At 50.5% G+C, this 21,677-nt stretch overlaps 9 protein-coding genes across 9 annotated transcripts; 3 read left to right on the top strand and 6 right to left on the bottom strand.

Moving 5' to 3' along the window:
- Positions 1-85: 85 nt before the first annotated feature.
- Positions 86-2,295, bottom strand: UREG_01514 (uncharacterized protein; the record flags this gene model as incomplete). The annotated part of the gene is made up of 3 exons (XM_002541952.1): positions 86-1,219; positions 1,276-2,097; positions 2,164-2,295. The coding sequence occupies 3 exons, from the start codon at positions 2,293-2,295 to the stop codon at positions 86-88; spliced, it is 2,088 nt and encodes a 695-aa protein (XP_002541998.1).
- Positions 2,296-3,646: 1,351 nt separating this feature from the next.
- On the bottom strand, positions 3,647-4,425 carry UREG_01513 (uncharacterized protein; the record flags this gene model as incomplete). Its single annotated transcript, XM_002541951.1, has 3 exons — positions 3,647-3,945; positions 4,116-4,183; positions 4,241-4,425. The coding sequence occupies 3 exons, from the start codon at positions 4,423-4,425 to the stop codon at positions 3,647-3,649; spliced, it is 552 nt and encodes a 183-aa protein (XP_002541997.1).
- A 301-nt stretch (positions 4,426-4,726) lies between these two features.
- UREG_01512 (oligosaccharyl transferase STT3 subunit) lies at positions 4,727-7,310 on the top strand (the record flags this gene model as incomplete). The annotated part of the gene is made up of 6 exons (XM_002541950.1): positions 4,727-4,856; positions 4,939-4,962; positions 5,106-5,144; positions 5,191-5,784; positions 5,840-6,974; positions 7,034-7,310. 6 exons carry the CDS (start codon positions 4,727-4,729, stop codon positions 7,308-7,310), a joined length of 2,199 nt encoding a protein of 732 aa, XP_002541996.1.
- A 503-nt stretch (positions 7,311-7,813) lies between these two features.
- UREG_01511 (uncharacterized protein) lies at positions 7,814-10,765 on the bottom strand (the record flags this gene model as incomplete). Its single annotated transcript, XM_002541949.1, has 8 exons — positions 7,814-8,103; positions 8,163-8,233; positions 8,310-9,166; positions 9,235-9,583; positions 9,639-9,842; positions 9,894-10,024; positions 10,092-10,257; positions 10,428-10,765. The coding sequence occupies 8 exons, from the start codon at positions 10,763-10,765 to the stop codon at positions 7,814-7,816; spliced, it is 2,406 nt and encodes an 801-aa protein (XP_002541995.1).
- A 603-nt stretch (positions 10,766-11,368) lies between these two features.
- UREG_01510 (uncharacterized protein) lies at positions 11,369-11,600 on the top strand (the record flags this gene model as incomplete). The annotated part of the gene is made up of 2 exons (XM_002541948.1): positions 11,369-11,376; positions 11,432-11,600. 2 exons carry the CDS (start codon positions 11,369-11,371, stop codon positions 11,598-11,600), a joined length of 177 nt encoding a protein of 58 aa, XP_002541994.1.
- A 1,032-nt stretch (positions 11,601-12,632) lies between these two features.
- On the bottom strand, positions 12,633-14,849 carry UREG_01509 (uncharacterized protein; the record flags this gene model as incomplete). The annotated part of the gene is made up of 4 exons (XM_002541947.1): positions 12,633-13,391; positions 13,449-13,935; positions 13,994-14,063; positions 14,114-14,849. 4 exons carry the CDS (start codon positions 14,847-14,849, stop codon positions 12,633-12,635), a joined length of 2,052 nt encoding a protein of 683 aa, XP_002541993.1.
- Positions 14,850-16,534: 1,685 nt separating this feature from the next.
- Positions 16,535-18,332, top strand: UREG_01508 (uncharacterized protein; the record flags this gene model as incomplete). The annotated part of the gene is made up of 2 exons (XM_002541946.1): positions 16,535-16,678; positions 16,779-18,332. 2 exons carry the CDS (start codon positions 16,535-16,537, stop codon positions 18,330-18,332), a joined length of 1,698 nt encoding a protein of 565 aa, XP_002541992.1.
- Positions 18,333-19,196: 864 nt separating this feature from the next.
- On the bottom strand, positions 19,197-19,457 carry UREG_01507 (uncharacterized protein; the record flags this gene model as incomplete). The annotated part of the gene is made up of 1 exon (XM_002541945.1): positions 19,197-19,457. One exon carries the CDS (start codon positions 19,455-19,457, stop codon positions 19,197-19,199), a length of 261 nt encoding a protein of 86 aa, XP_002541991.1.
- A 693-nt stretch (positions 19,458-20,150) lies between these two features.
- Positions 20,151-20,824, bottom strand: UREG_01506 (uncharacterized protein; the record flags this gene model as incomplete). The annotated part of the gene is made up of 2 exons (XM_002541944.1): positions 20,151-20,285; positions 20,366-20,824. The coding sequence occupies 2 exons, from the start codon at positions 20,822-20,824 to the stop codon at positions 20,151-20,153; spliced, it is 594 nt and encodes a 197-aa protein (XP_002541990.1).
- Positions 20,825-21,677: the final 853 nt, after the last annotated feature.

The following is a 21,677-nucleotide window of genomic DNA, read 5'->3' as shown; positions in this document are numbered from 1 at the left end:
AGGAGTTAACACTAAGCAATCACGAAGACAATGAGAAGAAATAACAAAAGGCCCTCACCATACCCCGATGCCACAACTTCACGGATCATGGCCTATCGAGACCCTGTTCCAGCCTTCCCACCAGTCTTTTCATTCCTGTCCATTCTTCCGCCATAACTTCCTCAGGCCCGCCGCCTAAGCCCTTTCCTACATCAAACACAGTAACAACCCCATCCAATCCACCGGTAGCAACCCGTCTACCCTCCTTCTCTTCCCATGCGACTTTATTCAAGCTCTTGGTCAATATGCCTCCTCTACCAGATGTGGGTGTTGCCCACGCAGTCGGCACTTCAGTCTCGGTGCATAAATCCCAAACTTCCAGCGACCCGGCGCCTGTTACAAGGGCAAACACACCGGGGCGATTCGGAGACCAACGGGCATCGTATACAACGTCTTCACGGGTCAGGTCGAGAATTGGAGAAACCGTTTGCATGGCTGCTGTGGAGGAGGTTGTTCCCGAGGCGGTGGACGTTGCCGCAGGAGGGCGAATTCGCCAAAGTTTGACGCTCCAGTCTATGCTTGAACTAAGCATCAAATCTCCTAGGTCAACAGGGCCACGGGCGGGGTGGAAGGTCGTCGACATGACTGGGGCGGCATGACCGCGATAGCAAAGCCGGTGGTCGGTTCCAGCTTTGGCGCCAGCACGATCATAACGATGGCAAGGGTATATGGTTCCCTCTTCTGTGCCGACTAAGAAAAATGTGGGATCGGATTGAGGGAACGAGAGGGTAGTAGGTGCGAGATCTTCGGTTTTAGAAGGCGGGGGGGTGGTGAGTTCAAGGTATTCTTGCGGTTGGGAGAGCATGTCGACTGTCCAGCCGCAAACCACTCCGTCCGTCGATGCTGTCAGAATGTTGTGTGCATTTTGCGTGCCAACGATGGCGATGCTATAGACTGGATGAGTGTGGCCTGATCCTGATAAAGGAGTCTTCTGCACAGGGGCACCTCCGCCAGCGCGCGAGGATCGGGTGTCCCAGAGCAACACCTGTCCGGAATATGAACCGCCGATGATAAGATTCGGGTGAAACGGGCTGAATTTTGCGGTGAGAATGTCGGATGTTGAGTGGAATATGTATTCTGGTCGGCTATGAAGATGCTGGTTCCAAACTTTGACGAGCCCGTCAGGATCATGAGGGGCAGTTGGATTTTTTGTATAAGAAGCAAGTATCAGCTCGGGAAACTAGGGCGAAATTAGCATAAAGTCACTGGAGCCACTGCGGAAAAAAGGAGATATACTTTTGGCGAAAAGCTCAAGTCGGTTATCATGCGTTTCTTGCTCCATCTTTCATCCCAAAACTGGGCAACTTGCTTTATTTCTCTGCGCTTTTTGCCAACTCTGTAATCATCCTCCTCCTCATCCTCGGCGCCGATTCCACCCAGTGCATAGTCCGCAAGGACGTCATATTCTTCATCCAAAGCTCTTTCTATAACTTTGCTTGATCGTTCCACAAAATCCAAAAATTCTCCAGAAGATGTAACCGCGTTGAGCTCATCATGAGTGAGGGTACGCAACGGATACCTCAACTGACCCGCCTGCTGAAGATCACCGCCTTCAACCGGCTCTTTCGCTGCATTCAACTCTTCTTCGATTTCCTTCCGTAGCCGCTCTCTGATCTCTTCGTCCCGTTCGCGCGCTCTCCTGCTTAACCGTTTACTTGCACGGGGAGTACTAGGAGACCCCTCGCCCTCCGTTTCGGACCCATCTTCCGAACGCGTCTTTGGATCCGACCAGGTGTCAGTTTGCACTGCTTTGCTGTACGTTAGAATTTCCGGTTTCGGCGCAGGGGGATGGGCTCGGGGCGAGGTGACGGGGAGGTCAAGTGTTGTCTGTGTAGCTATGGATTGAGAAAGCGGCTTTATAGGCGGGGTATATGTTTCGATAGTATCACTGCTGAGTTGTCCTCCGCTAAGCACCGAATTTGGCCTGCTTCCACGACCTCTCGGCGATGCTTCCCCGCCCTCCCTGAGTGCGGCAGAAGACGGTCGATCAACCAGACGGGAAATCAAACTATCGAGCTCAGCTCTGTTTTCTGAACGGCCCGGCGTAGGAGATAGAATCTGCAGCCACAGATAGATTAGCAAGGGTACATAATAGCCGAGCGGAGGGGCAATTGCTCTGCATACCTCTGACGATTCCCCTATGCCCATGCGCGTCTGGGAGAATTCCCGCTGCCGCAATTCGCGCTGGCGTTTGAGCTCGGCGAGCCTTGCCTTCTTTGCCAGAATCTCATCTTTCCGCTGTTGCATGGTACTCATCCTGACAGAACCGAGCGTGATCCCCGCAGGCAGCCAAAAGCACGCTGTTTCTCTTCCGCCCGCCGCGTCTGCTATGAACTGAAGCGGGAAGGGGGAGTTGCACGCTGGAGTTATGTAAGCACCACCTCTAGTTACTGGTTACGTAATCTACGGCCAGGTGTGCCAAGCAAAAATCCCGAAGTTTGAATCTTCGACTTGCCGACGTGAAGACACAGATTCGATTGCTTCCAGCGGCCAACCGATCTCATCCCCGAGCGTCCAGACCCCATTGCCTGTCTGGGTTGCGTTGCCGGATACCTTGGATCAACTCCATCGTCTTTGCTTGCCCGTGTCGCCCGGTTCTTCTTCCTCTTCCCCGATTGACCCCAACATCCTTGGGGTGACCTCGCTCCAGCCATGGCAACTTCTCAAGGGGTTAACGTGGGTTCTTCTCTCTGCCACAGCTAATCTACCCGGAGGCATTGGCCTTTGTGGGGTGATGCCTCATGCTGACCAAGAGTGATTCAGGTATTGCGCTATTCCGCCCTCTTTTTCGGCGTTTTCTACGGCTTCTATCACCAAGCTTCATTGACCGCACAAGCCAAAGCCGCCCAGATAGACAATGAATACCGTCGAAAAGAACAATTGATAGAGCAAGCCAAAGCCGAATTTGCAAGAAGAAATTCACCTGCTCCAAAGGAACCAGAGTCCGGTGGTACGTCGTGTTGGATCCGCGTCGAAGCCACACCTGCGATCCGGGTGTTGCCACTTGAACTAGTTACTGACTGGGATGCAATCGCTTAGTGATCACGGACCCCGATGATGCAAGATTTGATCTAGAAGCATTCATAAAAATGAAAGCAGGTGAAAAATAAAGCGGGATTGCGCGCAGATTATTGATCCTCAAGAAAAGATTGGCCCTCTAACCTGCGGGGGTACGTTCCGGAATGAGCATTTGAGCGGTTCGTGATTGACCTGAACTCAACTTGCGGATGGAAAGCATATCCATTTTGTATTATTTGTATCATTTAAGCTAAAGATCGCTTCCTTGGAACCGACGCGAGAGGGGTACGAGACCAATAGATTTCATCTTCCTCTGCTGTACATACCATTGGCATTTCCTGGGGATATTACACACTTCATTACGCGAACATCCAATCAACCATCAGTATAAGGGTCATTCATACTGTCGTCATTTGGCTGTCAGCAATGCCTGTCCATATTCGGAGGTCTATTCGCATAGGGCGATTTGCATGTCCCGCAATGAACTCAACGGCGTGTCAAGCTACTGCTCTATAGTTAGAGGCGTATATCGTTCGTGGTTCAAAAAGTTTTAGCTCCCGTGCGAGGCGTATCAACTCAAAAACATCGCTCAGCCACCATGAGTTCCCAGGAGCGCCGCCAGTTGTCCAATCTTGACTTGGTCTAACTCGGGGTCCCCCGCAACTGATGTGCTGATGATCGGTTTTAGTAGGTTGGTGGCTGAATCGTACTCCCACCCTCTTTGTACTAGTATTTCAATAATCTCTGAGGTGGTCGGGCTCGACACATCTTCCATTGCATCTGTACTCGGTGGTGCAATATCGAAGCCTAGATATGAAGCAGCAGTCTCGGGTCGAAGAGCTCCATAGGCGAGACTGAGGTCTTCCAGCGTTCTGTCACGGAAGTGTGCTGCATAAAAGATTAGTTTCAAAAATCCATGGAATAGCAAACAGGTTCAGCCGTACTGAAGTAGCCCTGGGCCAGAGGTTTCAGCATATCCGGCCAATGTGACTCCCTTAAGATTTGGTAAACCAGAGTATGATTTCTAATCCAAACGGCCCGTAGCAAGTTCGAAGTACTCTCCAATGCAGTATCCGCGCTGGTTAAGCTCCGAGGTATTCTCCGGTTTAACATCCGCGCTTCAGTACTATTGCGCACCTGGTTAGCGCTGCTCGACACCGTTTTATAACTCGCGATCACCTACAGTTCATCACGCAAGAGTAGCGCAAATAGGTAGGCCGAATAGTAGGATTGCAACAATGCTGTGTCATCAGACTGTAGACATATTTCTCCTTCCGCATCCATCAGAGCATCAAGAAGGGCTGTCGCGGATGGGGCGCTAGTGAGGACTGCCTGAAGTTCCTCCAGAGTCCGCGGTGCGTCCAGCATCTCGGCGAGAAGCAGCAGCAAAGAGCAACTCTGGTCCTGTACAGCTTGACTGATTAAAACGAGAGATTCACAAAGTGGTGGGCTCTGTGAAGGGAGCGGGAAAGGGATGTCTAGATAACAATGGCTGACATAAGCAGTGTGATGACTGCGCCAAGGCCAGCTCGCGGCTTGAGACCACGATGCTTCATTCGACGCAAGGCGAACGGCAGCGAGCTCTCAATGGGATATTCGCAGTTGTCCGGGGGCTAGTTCTCGTCGGTTTCTTCGATCTGTCCTGTCTCCTCCGTCCATTCCGGCCGCCATGGCCGCCACTGCTGTCGACCCTTTTTTGAAGGGCCTCACGAGCTCAAGCACTCGCGGCCTTTTACGGGTGATCATACTGGCTTTCATTGCGGCAGCAGCTATTTCCAGCAGACTATTCAGCGTAATAAGTAAGAATGCTTCTCTATGCTCCTTTTGCCTGTCCAATTGGTTAACCTGGGTCCTGTCCGCCTTGCTAACAATTCCGCGTAGGGTTTGAAAGTATCATCCACGAATGTATGAGCTCCCTTGGAAACGCCCCTACTGTGAACCCCCTGCGTTCCGTTTTCTATCGTCGCTAAACCAAACACACAAACTGTAGTCGATCCGTGGTTTAATTTTCGAGCAACAAAATATCTTGTGAAGCATGGTTTCTATAGCTTTTGGGATTGGTTTGACGACCGTGAGCCTCCTTTCGAGTGAGTTTCCCGAATTGGTGACTGACGTTTCATTTTTTGCATCTAGGAACATGGCATCCTCTTGGGCGTGTCACCGGCGGCACATTGTACCCTGGGTTGATGGTTACGAGCGGCGCAATTTATCATCTCCTTCGATTCCTCTCTCTCCCCGTCGATATTCGTAATATATGCGTCCTCCTCGCGCCGGGGTTTTCGGGTTTGACGGCACTGGCAATGTACCTGCTTACATCGGAGATGTCGGTTTCGCCATCTGCCGGCCTCCTTGCCGCAGTGTTCATTGGCATCACCCCTGGATACATTTCCAGGTCCGTTGCTGGGAGTTATGATAACGAAGCCATTGCCATTTTCCTCTTGGTCTTTACCTTTTACCTTTGGATCAAGGCTTTGAAGAATGGATCAATCATGTGGGGTGCATTGGCTGCCTTATTCTATGGCTACATGGTTTCGGCATGGGGTGGATACGTCTTCATTACGAACTTGATCCCCTTGCATGCCTTCGTGCTTATCTGCATGGGTCGATATAGCTCACGTCTCTATATCGGCTATACCACTTGGTATGCACTTGGAACACTAGCTAGCATGCAAATCCCTTTTGTTGGCTTTTTGCCAATCCGTAACAGCGACCATATGGCGGCTCTGGGTAAGTATGACAGGCACCTTTCCCATGCAGCTGAGAACTGAGAATTGGTGTTTAGGTATATTTGGTCTCCTTCAAATCGTGGCCTTTGTGGAATTCCTTCGATCTCAAGTTCCCGGAAAACAGTTTCAAGCCCTCCTCACTACTTTGGTTCTCGTCACATTCGGCATCGCATTCTCCGGGTTAGTACTTCTCACGATAACAGGCGTCATTGCACCCTGGAGTGGTCGATTTTACTCGCTTTGGGATACCGGATATGCCAAAATTCACATTCCCATCATCGCTTCCGTCTCGGAGCATCAACCGACAGCTTGGCCTGCATTCTTCTTCGACCTTAACATGCTGATATGGCTCTTTCCTGCCGGCGTTTATATGTGCTTCTATCAGCTTAAGGACGAGCACGTTTTCATAATCATCTATGCCGTTCTTGCAAGCTATTTTGCCGGTGTTATGGTTCGGTTAATGTTGACTTTAACACCAGTGGTTTGCGTTGCTGCCGCTCTGATTGTGTCGCATATACTTGACACTTATCTTCGATTAGATTCCCCTGACCCAAATGCGCAACCTAAAGCGACCAACGAAAAACCTACTCAAAGCAGCTTACGAGCTGCGCGGACACGACTTGTTGGCATCTATTCAGGCCTTTCGAAAGGCTTGGTTTCCGCCTCACTCGTAGTTTATCTGTTGCTGTTTGTCGCTCATTGTACATGGGTCACATCGATGGCCTATTCGTCTCCGTCGGTCGTGCTCGCAAGCAAACTCCCCGACGGGAGCCAATACATTATTGACGATTATCGCGAAGCTTATTATTGGCTTCGCCAAAATACGGAAAAGAACGCGAAAATCATGTCGTGGTGGGATTATGGGTATCAAATCGGCGGAATGGCGGATCGTCCCACGCTGGTCGATAACAATACTTGGAATAATACACATATTGCCACTGTTGGGAAAGCAATGAGCTCCCGTGAAGAAGTCAGCTACCCAATCCTTCGCCAGCATGACGTCGACTACGTGTTAGTCGTATATGGCGGTTTGATCGGTTACTCCGGTGACGATATCAACAAGTTCCTCTGGATGGTTCGAATTGCTGAAGGTATCTGGCCTGATGAGGTGAAAGAGCGAGATTTCTTCACCGCTCGTGGCGAATACCGTGTTGACGACCAAGCGACTCCCACAATGCGCAACAGTCTCATGTATGCATACATCTTCCATGTTTCCCTCCTTGAGTACTGGAACTAATCCTAGATACTAGGTATAAACTCTGCTACCACAACCTCAATTCGCTGTTCCCCAAGGGCCAAGCGCATGATCGTGTTCGCGGAGTCCGCCTTCCGGCCGAAGGCCCTCAGTTAACAACCCTTGAGGAGGCATTTACCAGCGAGAACTGGATTATTCGAATTTACAAAGTTAAAGATCTAGACAATGTAGGCCGCGACCATAACAGTGCCGTGGCGTTTGAAAAGGGCCATAAAAAGAAAAAGGGGACTAGGGCTAAAAGACGAGGCCCAAAGATATTAAGGACTGAGTAAAATATCTTCTTATCTCTCTTCTACATTTGTATTTGAATAAACGTGTTTCGCGGGTTGTGTGGTCTAGGTTTTCTTTTATCAAGGTCAAGTTCCATGGAATTAAGATAGATTAAACGTGTAGATTATCATGGTTTAGGGCGTTTCCTTTTGCTGTTAAAAGTGATTCTCCAAGCTACCAATTCGTGCTTCTTGGTATTCTGAGCATTTAGTCCGTACCACGTAAGTCAATGCAAACTAAAGTACATGAATTCCCCGGAGCCCGACCCCGTTCATCATAACAAAATAATTGCGACCCTAAAAATGGATCAAATAAAAAAGAAGTAGACAATTTAACTATCAGCAAGTTTCTGGAAATTCAAGTGATTCTGAAAGTAGCTCAAGCGTTTGCATGGGCATTGCATGGAGATGTTGGATTCTTGGAATCTCGGGTTAAAATAGGAGGGTATATGCCCGAAATAGAACAGTAATGTTAAGATCAGGTAGAAATGCAAAGAAAGAGAGTGTCATACAGCAGCTGTGACACTCTGCTCAGCTGTACCTGTCCTCTCTGATTTCAAAACCTGACCATTTTGTTGAGAATTTGTGGCGGTGGAATTGCCATCGACATTTTCGGGCACGGGATATGCAGCGACAGGGCTCGTCGTGTTTTGCGTCGACCCAAGGCTAAGAGTAGGTGTGGATCTTGACTGTTCTTGCGGTTTCATATTTTGCGTGAACTGTTTTGCTTGGTCGGGTAGAGCCCCAGGTCGAAACTTGAGAAGGATCTTTGTTATTAAAGGCCGGGTTTCTTCCACTATTTAAAGTATGTGTTAGAGATCTGCATTGGTAAACTAAATATGGGCTGTGGCCTACCAGTATTGTACAAATCCTCTAGGGCATCCAGACACATTTCTTTCACTGGCGGGCGTACAAGGACTAGGTAACTAGCGTATGTTAGCATTCGGGCGGATGATTGAGATTCAAGGTTAGAAATCCGCTTACTGCAAAGCTTGAACACACAAGTTGACCCTCTCCGGATCGTTGGCTAATGTCTGAACTTTTCTGATCAAAGTGCGATCCAGCTCTGGTAACTCGCTTAAGAACCTTATGAGGATTTTATCTCGGGAATCAAGGTATGGCAGTATGCTTTCCAGAAGCCTCATTACCCAATGACTGTAGTGATTCGGTATTGAAATAGCGTCGATACCATCACGATGTTGCTGCGCAGCGTATCTCACCTGTACATTGTAGTTATACCATTCTTCATTCATCCAGGATATAGCGACATTTATTCGCACCCGGAAGTCCTCTAGAATGTATCGATATAACAACTGCCTGATTCCACCTCCTAATGTTGGCGGCTGTGATGGGGCAGCGCTATGCATCTGTCCGTTTCTGATTTGGGTCGCTTCTTCATCAACGTCACTTTCCAAACCGGCTGACGCGCGAGTCCCCAAACGAGTGAGTAGAGTAAGCCATGAGTCTCGATCAAACGAACTCGCTGCAAGCCGTCCAAACCCAAGAGCCTTTCCCGAACCTTTTGACTTTGAAGGTTGATCGAGAGCAGAGGCCATGGTGAACACTCTTTCAACCGCTTCTTTACCCACCTCAACAGCTTCTGTTTTTGAGAGTGGGGGAGGTTGTGGAAGCACGAACGGTCCCAGGGTCATGAGGTCAGGGGGGACTTCTGCAACCTGAATTGAATCTGAGCTTGCTAGCGGTTGCTCTGCTGCGGGAATATCCATAGGCTCGTATTCTGGCTCGTACTCATCATCATCTTCTTCTTCATTCTGTTGCGGCCGGAGCTGTGCCTGGGCTTGGGCTCGCTGTTCGAAAACTTGCTTTTTACAAAGAGTAAGATATCGGGTACGCACAGCCTACCAAGTATATTAGCACAGAGAAACGCGCAAGGAAAAAAGCACCTTGAAAGAGCGTGTCTACTTACACCGATCGCTTGATCCAAAGATTCTGCGCCAATACGATTTAAGACGGGAACGGTGATTTTGACAAGCAGATCTATCGGTAACTGTTTAACATCAAAGGACGCCAAACCAACATCTTCTGTTAATGTAAAGAGTTGTGCAAAACTAGTTGGGCCTGGAGGCAACGGCGGAATTTTTAACTGCGGCGGAGTATTAACGCCCAGCTTTGCTCGTTTGGCACTATCCACAAGGTCTGTAGGTTCAGTCGGGAGCGTTCTCTTCCGTGTGGCTTCTTCAAATATCTCGTTCCGTGACTGTGCTATCCGATCGAAATATTGTTGAATACGCCCAGCTAGAGGGTTATTAGGGTTCCTACGGCCGGCCTTTTAGTGAAAAGAGCATGTTCCCGAGCAGGTATGGTGCATACCTCTTCATCAAATTGATCAACAACGCTCGAGTTGTCCGTTCCATTGATTTTATATTTACTTTGACAGTTGGAGTTATCGGTGTAGTTGCATGTTTGAGCGGGTTAAAGCTTAGGATAGCATTGACGATTTTATTTGAGATTGAAGGTCGGGTCCGAATCAGAATTGAAAGAGAATTTAGAGTCGCATTTACAAGAAGCGGGTCACTAAAGTCCGTCAGTGCCGTGTGTATACCAATTCAAGCTGGAAATTTATACCTCGAGTTCTCGTGGAAGGCGTTCAGCAGTCTATCGAGAAGGCCCGACGCTTCTGCCTCCAGGTTGGGAATAGGGATAAGAGGGTGGCTCTTTGGAACGAGGGCCAACGAAATCTCGTTTTTCTCAGGGCGCTATCAACGTGCCTCTTAGTACTCCTTCGGTCTACAGGTCAGGGCGAATTTGTGCTGTAGTACTCACTCTTGGATCTGAGATAACACCCTGGGTTTGAGCTTGGACAACCCTTTGCGCGAATTTGACACAGCATATTTTGATACCAGGAGGAGCACTATCCCATTTCTTTAAGATAGTGAGCTTGATGGCGGTCATATTCTCCCAAACTGCAGAATCTTCAGGGTGGTCAATGCTATAGACGCGATACGATCGATCAGAACTTAATTCTACTTTAAGTAATGGCCATAGCCTATTTGGCAAGCGCCTTTGCTTTCTGCGGTATCGAGCAGAGCGCACAACCAAAGACCTACCCAAGGCAACGGGAGGGAAGGGAAAAGGGGGGGAGAGAGGATCCGGACATACATATGCCTAAACACTAGCGGGTAGATACTGGCAGAGGCCTGAATAGCATTTTTCACCACAGCAATATCTTGTTCCGGCGTATTAAGTAGTTCATGTATCGTCTGGAGGATTTCGGTAGCCAGCTTTTGCTTTGCAGGCTGGGGGAACGTGGGACTTGCAAATGTCTCTGCGAGGAAATCGGCGCCCCATCTTCGCAGCTCCAGACGCGAATTGGAGCCAATTATAGGAATTATGCCGTGAACGATCTGAGGGTAAAGCGCAGCATCGCCGAGAACGAGGTTTCGCGCCGCATCGAGCTGGGACATTTGTTCCACCAGATTGCTTACTGGAATCGCCATGGTGCCGGGATGGAGCTCCGCTAAGAGGAGAGTATCGGTGGATGAACGAGGACTGTGATGCTCCAGATGAAATTCAAGCTATGCTTTTCACGGTTTACAATAACTTTTTGTCGAATGGAGGGATGAAATCCTCGAGGGAGTATCGGGATGCACGATTTAGAAGTGAGGCGCCATGGAGCTTGCAGCAGGCTGGAATTCGTGGGAGGTCGATCGCAAAGGCAGCAGAAAGCTTCAGTAGAGAGTAATTCAGCAAAGAGAAGATCAAAGCAGTTTCGAGCTTACGATGCGGATAAGAGTTCCCTGGCAGCAGCCTGGAGGTCCTTTGGCGATTGTTCGTGTCTGCAGCAGTTGCGAGATGCAAGAAGCGTTGAAGGTTGGCGCCCCGAGTGCTGATTGGTCCATTGCTCGGCCTCACCAGCTCCGGTCCGAAATAGGCCTAGTGCCGCCTAGCCGTCACATGATGCCAAGCCATTTAGTGCAAACCGTATCGGAATCCGGGCGAATATTAACCCGAGCACGATCTTCTTATCGTCACGTCGCCGCCAATTATTGCGGCAACAGATTGCACAACCTCACACTTGGGTTGTTAGAGACGGCTGGACAATGGCTCTGTATGTATAGGCTGCTATCCTCTTCGCGCTATCCCAACTAACCGTGCCTCTGCAGCTTCAAATCAAGCTACTACGACAAAGATTACCGTGCGGGGGCTGCCCTACTCCGTGCCCGTCGGCCATACCTTGTCAAGAATGGATTGACGGGCGTTGCTCTATTTGGCTTCTGCATCGGTGTTTGTGCGTGTTTGTCCCAGCATCTGTTTTGCCTCAACCGACCATAGGTCGACTGTCTGGCACTGTCTACTCCAATCCGCTGACTGCTCGGGTTGTCCGCTATTTTAGATGCCTTCACAATAAACGCAGTCGGACAAGATGATTTCGCCGATGTGAAGGTCCCTAGTCCTCCCAACGGTTCCACGCAATCGTCGCAAAAATCCTAGTTCTCTCCGACGCTCGTGACCCTACCGTTTCACTACTCGTTTTTGGCTGCGACGATATAGCATTTTGGCGGTCCCGGAGTTGTATCTTTTTTGTGAGGGCGTTCGGCCTGGAAATTTACATGGAAGAGGATTGAAACTTGGCGCTTGAAATCACCGATTTTAGCAATACAATTGCGAGAAAATGGAGGACTAGTGCAACTAGCCTCTTCAACCACCCAGCCACTACTCCAGCTCCCTGCCTGTATTTATAATTTTAGTTCTACAATTTTTTGTGTATATATAACACCACTCATCGGAATCGGTCCTAGATGTGTGCTGCTCAACTTGTGGTTCAGGCACTGATAACACCTCGATGCGACACCGACATCATTGGAAATAGCAGAATCATTTCATATCACAACAAATCTCCAGTACAGTACACTTGCCTCGTCCCCAGTGACAACCCTCCATCCACAGTGCCGATGGGGAGGAATAAGACTCCAAAAACAATATTAGTTTCCTCCAAATGGACCCCTTGCCAGCGGCGCAATCAACACATAAAATTGAGGGGAGCTCAAAATATCAACACCAAGCCAAAAATGCGGGATAAGAATAGAAACTTGAAGCAATCAATAGGCACGGTAATTAAGCTGCCGAGCATGGCGGGAATAAACCTTGCAAATATTTATGGTGCATAGAGAAACCCTTGGAATTTCTAAACAAGAAATAAAAGGTAGACGTCTTTGAGCGTGGCAGTGCGAATAGTCTGTTATCCACAACGCCTATTCAGCCGATACAGTCCCAAACCACAATATATAAACCGCGCCATTCATGTCGAAAATAATCCATGGGGAAGACAAGTAGATTGAACGCCGTTTTTTTCCAGCTTGGGGACTATCCGTTCATTCGAACTTTTTCAGAACCGCCAGCCGTGATACCAGCAGATTGGTGGATAGGGCTGAAATTCTGAGGTTTCTGTCTGGCTGAGGAACTCGAGGAAGAGAGCTGATCTTCTCGTGGCGTCGTTCCAAATCGGCCAGCGCGTAGAGTTGAAGACGAGGACGGAGAATACGGGAGGTCCCGGATAGAGCTTGGTGGGCCCATTGGTTCTATAGATGTCGGGACAGGGGAGCGCCGCGTCGGTTCCTGTTTCGGTGGGGGCTTCTGCTGAGGCCTCCGTACATCTAGAGGCGACGAGGATAGAGATCGGAAGGTTGAAGGTTTTTCCAAATCGTCACCTTCTGCACCGCGACTATCGGCTGGATCAGCAACTGCCATGGCCGTGCCCAAATTTCGACGGGTACGTTCATAATCATAGGGGGTATTCGCAGCAGAAGAATTAGGGGCGGACGGATGTTCTGGAATCGTCGATGCAGAGCCATTTGGTGCATGCAGATCCACCGTCCGTTGTTGGGCAGCAGGCGTAGAAAATGGGTTTGAAAATCTTTGATGGTCAGATATTATGCCCTGCTGCATTTGATGCCGAAATTGCTCGTGAATTGGGTGCTGCGGATTTGCCCATGGTGTTTGCTCTATAAATTCTTCTTCCGCAGCTTGCCGTGTAACTGCAGCGGATGGAATGCTCGGGTAATCATGTTGCTGTGAGAAAGGAGGATGTGGCAATGAGTTCACGTTTGTGGGCCGTAGGGAAATCTAGGAGCCCCAAATTAGCATCTTTCAGCAAGACAGATGTTGACGTGTGCCACATACCCCCAATTTCCCAAAATCTTCTTCAATTTCGTTACGTTGTAGGCCCTTCATATCAGGGGCGGATGGGAATCCAACATATTTCGCTGTCCCTGCCAAAATACCAACTTCCGCACTATATGCTGCCTGCTGTGCTGCTTGCTGCGCTCGCCGAGTAGGAAATGGAATACCGTATCCGACGCTTGTTTCGCTTGTCTGGAAACGGTCTTGTTGCACTCGATAATGGTGTTCGGAAATCTCTTGAAGGTACCGTTCTCGGATATCGCGGACATTCTGGTAATATGAGCTGTTCACTTGACTGCGCTCGGCTTGACTCTTAATGCACAGCGACCTAAGCTTATATGCAAATAGCTTCTCGTCGATTGCCATTTTTTCATCCCGGTGATGCTCAATTATCCGAAGCTGGCGAAGAAATTCGGGATGGGTCGGATTTGGCTTTTCAAGCTGGGCCAGTTCCTCATTTATACTTGCGATCCGGTCGTCGTAAATCCTATGAATTATGAGTGTTTGAGTTCCCATACCACAATCTTAAGGAGGACCAAGCTTACTTATCGCGCAAAGAGGCGAACTGTCGCTCTAGACTTAGAAGTACGTCCATGGCGGTAGTCTTTTTCATCGCTGGTCGGGGTTAGCTAGGTGGAGAAATGTTTGGCAATGCGATAACTTACATTCTTCCATCTTCAGTGCCGCTTCGGGGTCATCAGTTCCATCGATAACCTCTCCGTTATCTTCATCTTCCGGCAACTGCTCGTCGCCATTTGCCTGGCTATCATCTCCTAGTCCATTCTCTCCTGTCTCTTCATAAATATCTCTGGACTTTTTCCCTTTGCGTTTTCCTTTTTTACCCTTCTTTCCCCGTAGGGCAGAGGGACGAGTATCATCAGGTTGTTCTTCATTCAACGGCGAAACCTCATCAGTTGACAAAGGCTCCTTCTCCTTCGACTCCATTTCCGCCTCATCAGCCGCAGCCTCCTGTTCTGTTTCCAATCCAGCTGCGTCGCCTGATGGTGAACCTCGGCGCTTCCGTAACGGCTCTTCGTTGTCTATTTCCTCTGTTCCATTAACGGCAGAGTCTCCGCGCTTTCTTTTCTTACCAATTAATTCGCGTGACGCGGTCGACAAGCCGGCCGGGTCTGCTGCAGTCCTCTTAGAGTTATTGGTAATTCCGTTGACTCTTGTATCTCGTGGAGGTTTACTAGGAGAAGCCTCAGTCTCGACAGCGTCATCTTCGTCAAGATCGTCGTACGTAGTCGACTGTGCAAGCTTGCTTGGACTGGCACCGTATGCCGTGGCACTCAATACGATGCTTGAGCGGTTGCGAAGGCGACTTGGGGAATCCTCAATGCGCTCTGTTTCGGCCTCGGAATCAATCTCACTACCAAACCTTTCCTGTTTCGGGGACATGTCTTCGAGGTGATCTATATGCTCATCAATTTCGCTAAGGCTGCTAGATCTTGCATCATCGTGTATATCATCGGAAAAAAGCCCGTCGGGGATTATGGGGGCGGTTGGGCCGGGTGCCACCCTAGGCTCAAGTGCTAAGTCCGGTAGCTCCATCGGGTTCGAGAAGCACCGGATTAAGCTACTCTCAGGAAATTTGAAAGCGGTGACAAGGGTACGGTAGAAAAATGATGGTGTGAAAATGGGTATTCGATTCGTTTGGTAGGATGGTTCTGGCGTGTCGTCTAGTCGATGAAGCGAACGGTCAGTAAAGCTCAATGTAACAACGGTCGGCTGAGGAAGGGGAATAGAGCTTCAGCATTAACGAACAGGGAATGATGAAACTTGACTAGCGGAGCTTTGTGAAAGGTTTATACCTCCGTTGGCAGGTAAGAAACCGCCAAACGCCTTGTGCTTGAAATCCAAGGGCAGCAACAGAGAATCAGCGGACTTTGAGCTTGCAACAATAGAAAGGGAGCTGGGAACGAATCTAGAAGTGAGTCACAAAAGAGTTTTGAATAAACCTACCTCGAATGACGTTGCGCTTCCACAGCGCGCGATGTTGAGCGAAGTTGAGATTTGCGGCAGACGATCACAACGAGCGGCTACAGAGCCAAGGCGCCCGAAATCGATTGAAATGGTGATGTAGAGATCCAAACACAGCGGCCAAAATGGTTCAAATACACTTGCTTGCACGAGAGCGTTGAAGGGAGTCTGGTTCGCAAGAGCGTCGCGGGGGGATAGGTTGGAGCCGGGTCCAGAGAACTGAGGGCAAACGGGCAGAGGGAAAAGGTGAAAAGCAAGAGGGTGGCTTATCGAGCAAACTGCCAGCGGTGAATAGAAGAGCCTCGCATGCAGAGAAGCGTAAAAAAAAGCAGAGTCGGGAAGATGAAGGCTTGCAATGAGGAGGGAGAGATTGTGAGAAGAGAGAATGCATTCTGGGGAACCAGGTGATACCGACTGCTGCTCTGTACCGTCGACGGATGATTTGTTTCAACGACGACCTCGCTTGGCACAGTGTGACGGTAACATGACGGCCTCCCAGCTCAAAATTGCAGCAAATTGATCGACAAGCTGCGTCACAAACCAGAGTCTTACGCTGTAAAAGTATCAAAGTTACGCTCTGCTGTGTGGGCTCATACGAAATTACGCCGCTTTTGAACGGCCGGCGGTAACTTTAAATTACAAAACTTTCCACTAAGAAAAGTACTGCCGGCCCTAGCTCCATCACAAGCTCCGCCGGGCGACGGCCAATGAGCGGCTGGAGATGCCTGACCGCCCTGGAGAAAGTCTGACTAATCGGCATGGGAGGGCTAGGCAGTTACTCTGCACATCCCATTCTACTATAGCACACACGGCCGATGAGAGAAATTGTCTTCGAAAGTGCTTCAGGGAAAATCTTGACTACCCGTGAGCTTGCAGTGAAGTTGCACATCGGTATGCTGGCTGCCCTACCCAGCAAATGGAGGCGGGACATCATGTGACCCGTATTAAATCACTACGATTCCTAGTTATGTAATTCGATGCCAGCCGCCAAGGTTTCGGCGCGGAAATTTTGGGCTGGGTGAGGTCGTGTTTACAATGCCTGAGCGAAGATAAGAGCGAGAAGAGAAAGCATTCCGAGTTCTGTGTTGACTCCAGATTAAGCAATGGGCAAGAAAATAAAATCCAAGGCCAAGGCCAAAGTCGCAACGGACAATGAGGCCTCCGGAACAGACGCCGTGCCTCCAAGCTTGTTTGGAAATAAAGATGCAGTGATTGACCCGATGCTTGCGTCGCTATTCGCAAATAGCGTGAGTACATATTGCATTTACAGGGAGCGTAGCTCCTGTGTTGTAGCCGCTCTCCTTAATGGCTCGTGTATCAAATGCTGACCGCTACGTGACCCCCTAGGCTGGCCCCATTAAATCTCCAGAATTGAAACAGTCGTTACGAAGCAGCGGAGACAAGGATAATGCAAGCAAACCGGCAAAGAAGGCAGAACGCGGTGATAGAAATAACTCCAATCTAACCGGCTCTGAGGAACCGGAGCCTGGCAGCGAGGATGGGGACTCGGTTGATAACGATGACGAAATGCCGGATGTATCTAGTGAGGGAGAAAACGACACCGACAAAGGCGCAGAGAACGACCAGGAGCTTGATGCAAGCCCGGAGGTATCAGCTAAATCCCGGAAGCGAAAGCGGGGTGAGCGGGAGGAAGCTTTGGAAGATTCGTACATGAGAAAACTAGTCAAAGAAGAGGAAAAGGATTCCAAGAAACGCGCTGCAGGGAAGGAAACGAAACGGCAAAAGGCGACTTCTGATGCTACAAATGACCCTGAGGATGAGGACTCCGCTTCAGGTGAAGAGACTGATGAAGGAGATGGAATTGATGGGCCAGACAGCAATCCGCCACCGGTCCATGAATCTCTGTCCGGCAGTTTAGATCCAGAGGGTCTCCAGAAGTCCGCCCGGACGGTATTTCTAGGAAACGTGTCTACCGAAGCAATAAAATCCAAAGCTGCTAAAAAGACGCTGCTCGCCCACCTTTCTGCGTTCTTCCCATCGCTACCGGAGTCATCGACACCACACAAAATCGAGTCTATCCGTTTCCGGTCCACCGCGTTTGCAACAGCCGCGGTCCCGAAGCGAGCTGCATTTGCGAAAAAAGAACTAATGGATTCTACGACCCAGAGCACCAACGCCTATGTCGTCTACACGACTGCCGCAGCAGCACGCAAGGCCATCAGCCTCAACGGAACAATTGTCCTGGAGCGTCACCTGCGAGTCGACAGCATCGCCCATCCTGCACCAATCGACAACAAACGCTGTGTGTTTGTAGGAAATCTCGGATTCGTTGACGAAGAAACCGCACTGGCAGACGGTGATGCCGAAAAGAAGCGAAAGAAATACACCCCACCAGCAGACGTCGAGGAGGGTCTCTGGCGCACCTTCAACCAGCACGCTGGCCCCGTCGAGTCCGTGCGCGTCGTCCGCGATCCGTCAACGCGCGTCGGCAAGGGGTTCGCATACGTGCAGTTCCGCGACCAAAACGGCGTCGAGGCGGCCCTGCTCCTCGACGGGAAAAAGTTCCCGCCCATGCTTCCGCGCAAGTTGCGCGTCGTGCGCGCAAAGCGGATTTCCAACAAGCGAAACGACGTGGGGAACTCGAATACCAACCGGACGCGGATTGGGGGCGCGGATCCAGGTCTGAAGGGTCGCCGCGCGGCAAAGCTTCTCGGCCGTGCTGGTGCGGCGCAGCTGCGTTCATCGGCAAGGGAGGAGATGAGAAAGGAGAAGCGAGGATCTGACGCGACGGCATCGCCGTTTGTGTTTGAGGGGCATCGTGCGGTTGAGGGCAAGATCGGGACGGGACTGAAGGCGAAGACTAAGAATCGGGGAAGACCAAAGACGAGGAGTGCAAGGCGGGCCAAGACGTTCAGAGATTCGAAGAAGAGCAGTAAATGAGGGTGTTTAGGTCATGTCTGAATTCCAAAAACGGTTGCATTTCTAGAACTTCTTTAGAACTTTGCTGCATTGTTGGGCCCGCTCAGTGTCACACAAAGCGTTGCTGCACAGCGCAGGCTCATGTCTGTGCGCATGCAGTTCGTGTCATACAATAAAGCACGATCACGTCACAGCAGGTCCACTTGCATGTTCTTTCGAAAACAAAATGAAATGCAAAGATTAATACAAGTAGCTTCATTTTCCACGAAATCGGTTGCAGTAAGTTACAGTAGAAATATGTATAGTGAAGTAGACAAAAGGTGGCCGATTTTGGTAGGCCAGTAGCGCCATCCAAGCACAGTCGTTGAGAAGATTATGAAAACACCAAACCTAGCATATATCCCATTCACTTTTCATTGTTACCTTTTTACAGGAGAGCCATGAGACCAAGAAGAGCGGACAGCAGACCAGCGGGGAGGCTCAAGGATGCAGCAGCGCTGTCTGGGATAGGCTCAGGGGTCTCGGTTGGAGCCTCGGTCTCGGTGGGCTCCGATTCGGAGGTGGTCGGATCGGAGGTAGTTGTTGGAGAGCTAGACTCGGTGGTGGTGGTAGGGTCAGCAGAGGTGATTGTGGTAGACTCGGTGGTGCTCTCAGATTCAGTGCTGGCGCTGGAGGATGGAGTGCGAGTGACAGTGGCCGTTGGGGAACCGGTCAGCTCAGTGGCAGTGCCAGTGGTGCCGGTGATGGCGAAACGGGGAGTGAAGTTGGCATTATCTGGGTCGGTGTCATCAATGATCTGGATAGTGTAGTCGGAGCCAGGGCCCAGACTGGCGGAGGGGACAAAAGCGAAGGAGCCGGAGTTAGGGATGCTCGCTATCAAATGTATTAGCTCAATGATGCGCATGGAGAAAGCAGCAAAAGAAGGAGGAACTTACGGGCAATGACAATTCCGGAATCAGGTGTAATTTCATCACCCTTTTGCAACTTGATGGTCACGGTGCCATCGGTGGTAGGCTGCCAAGTCAAGGTGGTAGGCTGGTTGGCGGTGAATTGATAGCCACCACGGGGAACGTTGAAAGGGTTCTCTCTGGCGGCAGAGACAAGAGCCGCGAAGGCACCAAGAGCAATGACAATGGCAGAGCGCATCTTGTCCGATGATTGATCGAGTCGCAAGAGGAAGTGTGGTTATTAGGAGAGCCGAGGGTCGCAATTGAGGGAGCGCACAGATTGGACTATACTTGCACCGAAAGGATAGAGTAACTAAGGATACGAAGAAGCGTATGCCTGAGAAAAAGAATCAAAAGAGAGTAAGAATAGGAATATTACAAAGTAGTCTGGTAGCGAAGGGACGGAAGGCGACGAAGCGACGAGGAGAAGAAGAGAAGAAGAGGAGAAGAGAAGAAAAGAAGGGCGGCGCGAGGAAAAGAGAGAGGCTAACAGGAGGCAACTCGAGTCTAGCAGGAGCCACCCGCAAATGGCCAGACAGGGATCTCGCCCTGGCGCCATGCCGCATCGGGCATGGTCGGTGCTACATTAGGTTAGACCCGCCCAACGCCGGCCGGGGTCGAGGAGAAACGCGGATTTTGATTGGCCAATTGTTTAATCAAAGCGGGGACCTGTTCTGTTGCACGCGCGCTCCGATTGGCTGGCCGAGGGCTCATTTGGGCGATCCATGAGCCCCCTGCCGAATCGAGCAGGCATGCGGCCACTGCACTATTGCCTGCCTGCCTAGGTATCTCGTGACAGCACACCAAGGATTACAGCACCCGGTCCTGGCTGCTGTTCTACTTGGAAACAGACTTGTGTCGAGCTCATCTCGCCGTGCATGTGGTTATCTCGCTATCCTTTTGCCGCCTCCTCGCCCCCCGCAACCCCTTCACCCGCAGCCCGTTCGTCCAGCATCCCTCTCTCTCCAAGCCATGCGATCGCTTGCATCACCCGTCGGGCTTCGTCCTCTTTCTGTTGATCCACCAGCTAGGAGATGCCTGGGTCAGCACAGCTCTCCACGCCGGCAGAGGGGAAATGAAAAAAAAGGCATCCGTGGGGAGACTCACCATCTGGAACAAGCTGGGTCGCTTTGGTTCGCTGCCTGCATCTTTCGTAGCCCGACGCGTCTTGTCCGGGATCTCATGTGAGTATCTGCAATTCTCACCGCGACGGCATCTCCCTGTCTTGACGAACTGGTGGCATGGGTTCTTGTGTTTGCGCGGTGGCGGAGGCACCCGATCAGGTCGCAGCCGTTTGGAAGTCATCTCTTCGGGGGCAGAGTCTCCATCGCTGTCATCCGATGAGCTGTCGGAAGAACTCGATGTTTCGTCGCTGAGATCTGACGTATCCACCGAAGACGTATCTGTAGACAGGTTATCGATCCCCGACAGCGCCTCTGCAGTCTCGTCTACCTTGATCTTGTGCTGACCCTGCTCATCACCATTGGCGGCAACAGGCTCTGCAGCAACGTCACGCTCGATGCCATCTTGGACTAGGGTGTCGGCGGACACTAGCTTCATCTCCATTTAGCGCTCCCAACCCCCTTCCATGGCAACCGTAGAGGGACTAGTGGACGTGGTTTCAGCGGGCTCCTTAACGGCTGCGTTCCCATTAAAAGCTGGCTTGGATTCATCACCGTTGGCTTGAGGAGCTCTAGCTGCTTGTCTTGCTTTCTCTGCTGCTGCCTCAGCTTTGGCCACCCTTTTTTCTTCCTTCATGAGCTTCCTACGCAGCTTTTCTGCTTTTAACTTGGCTTTCTCGGCAGCATCAGCAGGGTCCAACTTCTGATCCCCAGAAGCTGCCTTTGCTTTGCGCTTCTCGTTTTCCTTTCGAATATCGGATTCCTTTTGCCTCCTGAACTGTTCTTGTTCAGCCTTTTTGGCCTCTCTAGCCGCTTTTTTTTCTTGCAGTTCTTTTTTCCGCTCCGCTATTCGTGCTGCTGTTGGGAACCTTTTCCTACGCTCCTCGATCCAGGCCGCAATGTCAGAGACAGACTGTAATGTGGCAGTCCGCCCTCGATAAGTAACTTTCAGCTCATTCGTAATCAGCGTAGCGAGCTTTGCCTCCTCATCCGCATCGTCCTCTTCCTCACTGGATTCATGTTCTTCAGCTCTGGGGGTTAGACCAAGCTGGTTATACTTTCTTCGCTTCTTCTTTGGTTTTCGTGAGGCATCGAGAGCCGGTGGTGGCTTGGACGGTAGTGGATTTCCAAAACTTGGAACTGGAAGAGCGCGGTAGGCCGCGGTTCGTCTGCCTTTGTAGTAAAAGCTGTCGAATGCGGGCGTTTATTCATCCGGTTTGGGGGGCTTTGCTGGAGGGATTGTAAGTGCTGTGAGGATGATATGCATTGGAAACTGCCTCTGCTGGCCTATATCCCCC

This window comes from Uncinocarpus reesii, genomic scaffold (assembly GCF_000003515.1).
Source record: "Uncinocarpus reesii 1704 scaffold_1 genomic scaffold, whole genome shotgun sequence".
Classification (NCBI taxonomy): domain Eukaryota; kingdom Fungi; phylum Ascomycota; class Eurotiomycetes; order Onygenales; family Onygenaceae; genus Uncinocarpus; species Uncinocarpus reesii.
Note: the sequence above shows the minus strand (reverse complement) of the source record. Positions and strands in the feature narration are given on the sequence as shown.